Source organism: Chelonoidis abingdonii, chromosome 1 (genome assembly GCF_003597395.2).
Source record: "Chelonoidis abingdonii isolate Lonesome George chromosome 1, CheloAbing_2.0, whole genome shotgun sequence".
Classification (NCBI taxonomy): Eukaryota; Metazoa; Chordata; order Testudines; family Testudinidae; genus Chelonoidis; species Chelonoidis abingdonii.
Genome location: NC_133769.1, coordinates 291,181,254 through 291,191,201, shown reverse-complemented (window position 1 = coordinate 291,191,201; position 9,948 = coordinate 291,181,254). Strand labels below are relative to the sequence as shown.

Below are 9,948 nucleotides of genomic sequence, written 5' to 3'. Positions count from 1 at the left end.
AGTAAGATTACCCAACTTTTCTTAAAGGATGATCAAGCAAACTTTTTCTATCTAATAAATAGTACCATAAGCAACTTTACCATACCAAATAGTACCATAAAGCAATTTACCAGCTGGTTTTGAATTTGTTTCTTTAAAAAATGAATACCTTTTATTTGTGAAATGAAATGATTTGGTTTTGAGCCATTCTAAAATAAAGTCTTACACATTAATTAGACTTTCACTGTATAAAAATGTACAGTGGTTTTATTGACATGTACATTCCATTATGTTTACAGCTGCAAGATATGAGGCACACTCAGTATTGCACTTCATTAAAATTTCAGGCTCAAACATAACCCAGAAGTTTAAATGAAACTGCTGTTGTAATTTAGTAATTCTTATACAGGACAAACATTGATATTCTTTATATACAGCGTGATACTTGTTACATTTATGCCTTCCTAACACAATTTTTTTTGTAACAGTCTAGGAAATAAACGAGAATACTCCTCTTTTCCACCCCCACCCATGATGCAGTTACAATTGTACAGGATTACAAAAAGTCAGTATACAATAATCCGTTTTTTCTTTCTTCATCTGAAAACCAGCATCATTCATAGTCCACAGACACAGAGATCCTTTAATAGAAATTATTTATTTGTAAATGTCCAGTGCTTCATAGCCGATGACTGTAATGGCCACATGCAAACATCTCACAATTTTTGATGTCTTAGTTCAAAAGAATGTCAATTTCTCACAGCATGGTAAATGGTATTTGGCATCCTTCTTGCACTGTAAATTGTTCCTTTTAGCTGGGTTATGAAATGGTCCCATCCTCATCATGACTGGACTTTATATTCTGTTTAGGACACTTGTGGGATGAGGACAACTGTTTTGCTCTGGTAAAAAAATTACTAGTCTAAAAAGTGTGTGCATTTCTGCAAACCCCACATCCCAGAGCAAATTCCTCACCAGTGGGTGGATGGACAACATGAAGTGGACACTCTGTTCCTTCAAGTTGTTTGCCTTTTGGACCTGCAATCAGATTAAAGGGAAAAAGAAAGTTTCAAAACGTCCAAATCTTATGTGAATAAAACTGTAAAAGTATTGAAAAACACAGTATTAAACAGAGAAATCTGTTTGAATTTACAGGACACCGATAAAAAAAGATTTGGGAAAAATGCAGTTAGTATAGGAAAAAGTAGTAACAGGCCTTTCACTTGACCAGCTTCTATCAGACATTTAAATACTAGAAGTTTTACAGGATGAAAAGTGAATAATTGTGAACAGTTTGATTAAGCATAACAAAAAGGGCCAGAACTGTTGGCTTCTACAGGTCAAGGATTAAACACAAATTTGAAGACCCTCCCCAGACTATTAGACTGCTATTTAGTCATTGTAAATTTTCCATAATTAATTTGATCTACTGTCAAAATTTTATTGAAAGAAAATTAAAATTTCTTTAAATGGATCTTCAATACAGTGAAAAAAGTTTCAGCCCAATGTGGAACAAAAAAAGACGGTTACTCACCTTTGTAACTGTTGTTCTTCGAGATGTGTTGCTCATATCCATTCCAAGTAGGTGTGCGCGCGCCGCGTGCACGTTTGTCGGAAGATTTTTACCCTAGCAAGACCCGGCAGGTCGGCTAGGCGCCCCCTGGCGTGGCGCCGCTACGGCACCGAATATATACCCCTGCCGACCCGTTCGCTCCTCAGTTCCTTCTTGCCGGCTACTCCGACAGTGGGGAAGGAGGGCGGGTGTGGAATGGATATGAGCAACACTTCTCGAAGAACAACAGTTACAAAGGTGAGTAACCGGCTTTTCTTCTTCGAGTGCTTGCTCATATCCATTCCAAGTAGGTGAATCCCAAGCCTTACCTAGGCGGTGGGGTCGGAGTGAGAGACTGCAGAGTGCAAGACCGCCAAGCCAAAGGCTGCATCCTCTCTGGATTGTTGTACCAGGGCATAGTGGGAAGCAAATGTGTGTACCGACGACCATGTAGTAGCTCTCGCATTGATTATTCCTGGATAGGAATTTGAGCGAGGAAGCGCGGACCGAGGAGCCTGTGGGCTCTAGTTGACATGGTGCGGGTAACGTAACCCGGAGAGCGCATGAAGCCAGATTCGTAGCAAAGCTCGGAATGCAAGCCGATTACCCAGGAGTACATCCGTGGTCGGAAGAGACGGGCTGACCTTTCATCCGGTCCGCCACTTGCCACACAAGAGTTGCTGGGCGTTCTTACTGGAAAGGCTCAAGTGCTCGACCGGTCTCACTTATAGAAAGAAAGCTTAGCGCCCTTCCGGACCGTCCAGCGATCGTGCAACTGTGCGTCCCTACATGTGACTGTGTGTGGCTAATAGGGCAAGAAAACCGGGAGAAATATGTCCTGGTTGAGTGTTGAAAAGACGAAACCACCTTCGGAGGAGACGCTGGATGCGGGCGTTAGCTGCACCTTATCTTAATGGAATATTGTGTAAAGGCGGCGTTCCGCCATTTCAGAGCACAAAGCTTCTGGGACTATCCTAGCCGATGTAATGGCCACGAGGAACGCCGTTCTTCCATGATAATATAGATGAGCATGAGCCGATACCTAGGGTATCGATGCAGGTGGGCCGTAAGACTCGTCAGAACAAATTGAGGTCCCAGGTCGGTGATGGGGCGTCCGGCACTGGGGGGAAAAGGCGATCCAGCCCCTTAAAGGAACCTGAGACCATGGGATGGGAAAAACACGAGTATTGCGCTTTCTCCAGTGTGGAAAGTAGAGATAGCTAGCGTGGTGACTCGCAGGATGATAGGGCGAGACCCTGTTGCTTGAGATACAAGAGGATCTAGAATCATGGGTATGGAAAGCCGTGGCAGAGTTGCTGCATCTGCCGGCTGACACCAGTACAGAGGAAACCGCTTCCACTTTGCTAAGTATGTGTAGCGCGAGTGGAGGGTTTCCTGCTGCCCAGGGAGTACCTTCTGCACTGGGGTAGGCCAGCGCAACTCTGATTGAGTTAACCACGGAGGAGCCACGCCGTAAGATGGAGGGACTGCCGGTACTGGGATGGAGAAGCTGCGGTGGTCTTGCGTGGATAGGTCATGATTAGGAGGGGCTAAGGAATTTGGGCTGGCTAGTCGAGATGGTCCAGCAATTGTGGTGAACCAGTGGTTGCTTGGGACCACGGCAGGGGCAATCAAGAATGAGCGTAGATCCCTCGTCCCTGCGAAGTTTCAGCAGACCTTGTGCACAATGGGAAGGTGGGAAGGCATTAAAGCAGCTGAGTTCGACCAGACATTAGGGAAGGCGTCCGATATCGAGCCCGGGCTAGCCCTGGAAAAGAGCCAGAACCTCTGGACACTTTCCGGTTGCTGCGGAGCAAGAGGTCTACGTTGGGAAACCCCCACTTTTGGAAGTGGAGTGCGCTACTCGTGGCGAAGTGACCTCGTGGGTTGATAAAGGATCTGCTAGCTGGGTCTTGATAGTGTACTGCTGGACCCCGGAGGAAGACGCCATAGGTCTGTCGAGTGGGCTATACAAAATTCCCCAGTTCAATCACTTCCTGGCAAAGGGGGAGAGAAAGAGTCACCTCCCTGTTTAGTATGCGTCGCGGGGGGGGGGGGGGGGGGGGGGGGGGGGGGGGGGGGGGGGGGGGGGGGGGGGGGGGTTGTGTTGTCCAGTGAGCACTAGACGCAGCGGTCTGTAGAGAGGAAGGACGCTTGGCAGTCAAGCGAAGTCGCTCGTAGCTCCAATGTTTATGTGCAACGACAGCTCTTGGGCAGACCAGAGGCCTTGCGTACGACGGTGGCCCATGTGTGCCCCCCAGCCCAGAGATGATGCGTCCGTTGTTAGAGATACAGATGGTTGTCTCTGATGGAGCGGCATGCCTGCACACACCAGAGATGGTGTCAGCCACCAGGTCAGGGTGCCTAAGACACTCTGAGGAACAGTGACAACCATGTTTATAGCGTCCCTGTGTGGGCGTAGACAGCGGCCAGCCAGACTTGAAGGGGACGAAGGCGAAGCTTGGCGTGCTTGGTTACAAAAGTGCACGCTGCCATCTGCCCGAGAAGGCTGAGGCAAGTGCGGACAGTTGTCGTTGGGTATGTCTGAAGGCTTTCTATGGCAGCGACTATTTCCCGAAAACGGGGAAGCAGGAGGTAGGCTGTTGCGAGCATGGAGTCTAGGACGGCTCCAATGAATTCGATTCTTTGAGTGGGCACTAAAGGGGACTTGCCTATATTGACCATGAGGCCCAATCGCTCGAACAGGTCCATGACGATGGCAACATGTCTGGCGACCTGAGCCTCGGAGGTCCCGCGGATAAGCCAGTCGTCTAGGTAGGGGAAGACCCGGATGTGCTGATGACGGAGGAAGGCAGCCACTACAGCCATACACTTTGTGAAAATGCGTGGGGCAGTGGAGAGGCCGAACGGGAGGACCGTAAATTGGTAGTGCTGATGATGCACCATGAACCGCAGGTAACGTCTGTGTGGGGGGTAAATGGAGATACGAAAGTATGCTTCCTTCATGTCGAGAGCAGCGTACCAGTCTCCGGAATCCGGGGAAGGGATTATGGTCCCCAAGGACACCATGCGGAACTTCAGCTTCTTTAGGAAGGCGTTGAGACCGCGGAGGTCCAGGACGGGTCGGAGACCTCCTTTTGCCTTGGGGATTAAGAAGTATCGGGAGTAAAACCCCTTGCCCCTGAACTCCTCCGGCACCTCCTCTATAGCTCCGATTTTGAGGAGCGTGCGGATCTCCTGCGAGAGGAGTTGCTCGTGAGAGGGGTCCCTGAAGAGGGACGGGAAGGGGGGGTAGGAGGGAGGGGGCGAAATAAACTGGAGGTGGTATCCAAACTCCACCGTGCAGAGGACCCAACAGTCTGATGTTAATTGGATCCACGCCGGGAGGAAGGAGGAAAGACAATTGGAAAACTGGAGAGGATTCCGGGAAAAGACTGGTGCTCTGCTCTCGGGCGCACCTTCAAAAGTTTTGCTTTGGTCCCGCTGATGGTTTGGCGGAACCATTATTCTGGCCCCCTTGCGAACCAGACTGACGTCTGCTGTTTCCGCGACCACGCCTCCTATTAAAGTCTTGTCGAGGCCGAGGTGGGGGGTAAGGGCGCAGAGGCTGGGCCCAGAAGGATCTGCGTTGGGTCTGCGGGGTGTGCATCCCAAGAGAGCGCATGATAATGCGATTATCTTTAAGACTCTGGAGTCTGGGGTCCGTTTTCTCCGAGAAAAGGCCCTGGCCTTCGAACGGAAGGTCCTGGATAGTGTGTTGCAGTTCAGGGGGTAGACCCGAGACCTGCAACCACGATATTCTCCGCATCGCAATCCTGGAGGCTACAGTTCTAGCCGCTGAATCAGCGGCGTCGAGAGAGGCCTGCAGAGAAGTCCAAGCTACCTTCTTCCCTTCCTCCAGAAGGCTTTGGAACTCGGGACGGGAATCCTGTGGGATCAGCTCAGTGAATTTTGACATTGACTGCCAGGTATTATAATTGTACCTGCTGAGGAGGGCTTGCTGGTTAGCCACCCGCAGTTGAAGGCCCCCAGCGGAGTAGACCTTACGACCCAGCAGATCCATCCGTTTAGCCTCCCGCGATTTTGGGGCGGGGACTTGCTGGCCATGGCACTCTCTCTCATTAACAGATTGTACGACCAGAGAGCATGGAGTAGGATGAGTATACAGGTATTCATACCCTTTCGAGGGTACCATATACTTTCTTTCCACACCTCTGGCCTTAGGCGGGATAGATGCTGGAGACTGCCAAATGGTGTCTGCTTTGGCTTGGATCGACCTTATAAACGGCAGAGCCACGCGAGTCGGGGCATCTGCAGACAGTATGTCCACGCCCGGGTCCTGCACCTCTGGAACCTCCTCCACTGGTAAGTTGATATTCAAGGCCACTCGTCTGACGAGATCTTGGTGGGCCCGGAGGTCAATCGGGATGGGACCGATGTCGACGTGCATGCTACTGCCTCATCTGGCGAGGAGGACGACGACAGGCCCGGCACGAGTGAGTCCTGTTGTGGCTCCTGCCCCAGGGGAGCGTCAGAATCTGGGAGAGCCTGAGGGTCCTGCGTCAAAGCAGAAACGTCCGTATCTGCCGGAGGAGGATGGCTGATAGTGGCCTCCGGTGCACGATGGTCCGATGGGGTGGACCGAGATGTGACTGTGGGCTCGCCCTGGGCCTGGTGATATGCCCAGGGCGTCCAGAAAGACCACTGTGGAGCTTGTTCTGTGCTGTGGGTCTCAGGAAGGGCATGGCTCTGTAGGGCTATATCGCCATAGGCAGCGCTGTCAGCGCGGGAAGACCCCGATGGGTGCTGCGATGGCCATGGCAGAGCCGAGCGTCCGTGCAGGGCACCTCTATAATCGGTGTGCCGGATATCATGCCGCACCGGAGAATGGTACCGTGAGTCGTACCGGTGCCGAGAGCGGGACCAGGACCTGTGACCAGCGCGGTGCCGGGAGGTCGACCAGGAGCAGGAAGCTCGATGGTGGGAGCGGCTACGATGGGCGCGGTGCCGGTGGCTGGACCACCGTGCCGAGTACCGGTCCGGGGAAGAAGACCTGGACCAGTGCCGCAAGTACGACTGGTACCGTGGTGAACGGTACCGGGACTGCGAGCGGCGTCTGGACCTGGATCGGCGAGATCGGGAACGGTGCCGGGATCTCGATCTGGAGCGGTGCCTGCCTGTAGCTTCCGAGGAAGGTGGGTGGACTAGGGTAGGCTTTCCCGCTGACCTGACACCCCGCACCAGCGGTGCCGGGGGTTGAGGCAGGGTAGGCTCTGTCAGAGCTATAAGCTCCCTCGCCATTGAGAAGGTCTCCGGCGTAGTGGGAACGGTAAGCTCAACTGCGGTAGGTACCGGGGAGCTGTCGTGCACCGGACTCAACGGCTCCTGGATGGCCGGAATCAATGGTGCCGATGCAGCCGGTGCCACGGCAGGTGATGGTGCTGGGCAACTCGGCTGGAGTTGGTGCTCAGACCGCGGTGCAGGAGTTGCAGCGAGAGCTTTAGCCTGTTTGACCCTCGGGGAGAAGGAGCGGTGCCGGGCCGTCTTCTGTGCCGGAGATGGCTGGTGCCGGGGCGTCTTGACGGTGCCGGCGCTCTCCGGTGCCAATGGAGCACTTCTCCCCGTCGCGGGCTGTGCGGCACTCGGTGCCGAGGCTGGAGGGGTGAGGGCCGCCTCCATTAGGAGCTGCTTTAAATAAGCGTCCCGCTCCTTCTTCGTCCACGGTTTGAACGATTTGCAAATGCGGCACTTTTCAGTCAGATGGGATTCCCCCAGGCACTTCAGGCAGCGGTCGTGGGGGTCTCCCGTTGGCATCGGCCGGTGGCAGGCCGAGCACTGTTTGAAGCCCGGGGAGCCCGGCATGGGCCTGGGCTCCAGTAGAGGTGAAGGGGCTAACCCCCAACCCTCAAAACTATACTACTAAGTATGTTAACAACTAAAGGGTATAAAGAACAACTATACAACTATAACTATATACAGAAAAGCAAGAATGGGTGAATAGCTAGGTAAGTGGAGAAAGGCTAAGCCGCGCTCCACTGTTCCAACAACCGACACGGGCGGTAAGAAGGAACTGAGGAGCGGACGGGTCGGCAGGGGTATATATTTGGTGCCGTAGCAGCGCCACGCCAGGGGGCGCCTAGCCGACCCGCCGGGTGTTGCTAGGGTAAAAATCTTCCGACGAACGTGCACGCAGCGCGCGCACACCTACTTGGAATGGATATGAGCAAGCACTCGAAGAAGAACCTTTACATCTGAATAACATATACTTGTTAAATGAAATTTCACCTGAAGAACAATTTAGGAGTTAGGCCAACAATTACTTCCCTGGCATATAAATGAAACATTAAGCAATGCAGTAAAAGTATTTATTGCCCTTTCCTCTTAAATTATCTAAGTAATCTTCTAACACTATGTGAAAAGCTATAGGGAGCACATGAAACATAATATTAAAATTCACAGTTCTGGTGAGACCATCAGATCCAGTGGCACACGATGATGCCAGGAACTAAGGAATCAGTACAGTTCAAAGTGTTTTCCTTTATAGTTGCAGGATAAGTACTCAGGTTATGTTAGGAAGTTTGTTTATTCTCTCTTTGGTCCATGTGGTAGCATGGAACTCCAGTAGTGTGTGGAGGCAATTTGCTGAAGAAAGGAAGTTTCAAAGTATCTAATGATGTGTTGATTTTACTGTGATAATAGCATTGCCCATTTTGGAAACCAATATTTCCAGAAAGAAATGGATCACAGAACAAAGTAATCCATATTATGAAGATTATCTCAAATGTTGATCTTAAGACATCACATGATTAATTTTGCTATATTTCTAAAAATTAGCAAGATCAATTGTAATAGAATAACTGGCTGACTAAATAATTTTCTTGTCATTTAGATTGTTAAAACTGTTCTGTTAAAAAACATTACCTGCAGGACAATGTGGAAGTTCTTCTTTACTGATGCTTGTCATTCTTTGGAAATCATCATGGCAAGCATTGCAAAAATGTGTTGTCCCAAAGCAGAAAAACACAGCTACTGAGCAGCAGTACCGACATTTGTACTCCAAGAAATCTGTACCATGTTTGGGACACATCTGCATAGAAAGAAAACAAAAAAGTGCTGTTAACATTAGAAACGAAACTGTAACATTTAAGCAACACATTTACATATTTGAAACATCTGTCAAAAATTAAACAAATGTGTATTTTACTACAAATAAACCTAATTGCTGTATAGCTCAGATAACTATTTAAAAGTCTTTAAAAGAAAACAAAACTAGTCTGCTTACCTGTGCCCTTGAAACATCAGAGCATGCACCACAAATGAGCTCTCTTGGATCATAATCATCTCCTTGTCCAGCCTCAGCATCACAACGAGCTTCACCACCAAAATATGCCTAAATGTGACACACAAATGACTGAAGATTAAAACTGAAGAAATTGGGGACAGTTTATATTCCTGTTATCAAATTCATATGCATGGAGATGATGATAAAGGCTCTTAGTACAATCTCTTTATTAGGCTCTATAAGGTTAAACCCTTAAAAAAATAATCCTTTTTCTGCCATGACCCTCAAAATGGCCAAAATTATCCAGCAATCCAACATATCCCACATACACGTCTTTAATATGCGCAAAAGATTGCAGGGTTTGGATCATGGGACAATTTTTTGGCCATTCTATGAGTGCATATCAAGAAGGTGGGGGCAGGGTGGTGCTACTGAAGTGCTGCTGGAGCTGAAGGGAAGCTTCTCCCTCCTTTCTACTTTCCCACCTGCCAGCACAGTACTCAGATCCAGGGGAGGGGAAAATCCTGCCCCAAGGGGCTGTGAAGCTGGCTTGAAGTGCCACTCCCTCTGCCTTGGCCCTTGGAGCCAAGTCCTAAATGGGCAAGGTAGCAGAGAAACTGCTCTCCAATTGGGTGGAAAGCAACAGGGTGGGCAAAGATAGCAGAAGTGAGCAGTAGGAAATGAGCTGCTCCTTCCTTTCCATGCTCAGGCTCCTGTTGGCCAAGGCATTTTGCTGCTCTCAGGTTTTGGTTTTATGGCACAAAGGCACACCGGGCAGCCATAACACACACACTAAGCAGGGCTGCCTCCTCTGTGGAATTTCCTTAAGTGTTTTCAGACACTGCTATTGATTCGTGGGTGGGTACCCCCATCTTATTAGCTGCCCTTTCCCCATTTCGCAGCCTCCAGGGGAAAGAGAGCTAATCAGAGCTACCAGATATACTGAATTATAGGACTCTTAAGTAAAACAGCAGCTGTTTGCTGCTATCTCTGCACTGCCTGAAATTCACCCTCTTTCTGCCTAAGGGGATGTGGGTGGACTGACAGTGATATTTTCTTCCTCTCCCCCTGAAAAAAAAGAGTCTGGAAAGATAAGGAAAGGAGTCTCCAGGCCACTGTCCAGGAAGGAAAACCCTTTTGGAGCCCTAACCCTGCAGACCAGAGAGAGGAGATT

The 9,948-nt window shown here is 49.9% G+C and overlaps 1 protein-coding gene across 4 annotated transcripts in view; it reads right to left on the bottom strand.

The window, feature by feature from the left end:
- Positions 1–212: 212 nt before the first annotated feature.
- MYCBP2 (MYC binding protein 2) overlaps positions 213–9,948 on the bottom strand; it is a 457,693-nt gene continuing 447,957 nt past the window's right edge. For 2 of the 4 annotated variants that reach the window (XM_075061530.1, XM_075061532.1), the window contains 3 exons: positions 8,775–8,882; positions 8,414–8,579; positions 213–1,017 (listed from right to left, as the gene is read on the bottom strand). In XM_075061530.1, the coding sequence (XP_074917631.1) occupies positions 902–1,017; positions 8,414–8,579; positions 8,775–8,882 (390 nt within the window). In that variant the 3' untranslated portion in view covers positions 213–901. The remainder of the gene's footprint in view (positions 1,018–8,413; positions 8,580–8,774; positions 8,883–9,948) is intronic. The other 2 variants (XM_075061531.1, XM_075061533.1) reach the window with 1 other exon arrangement.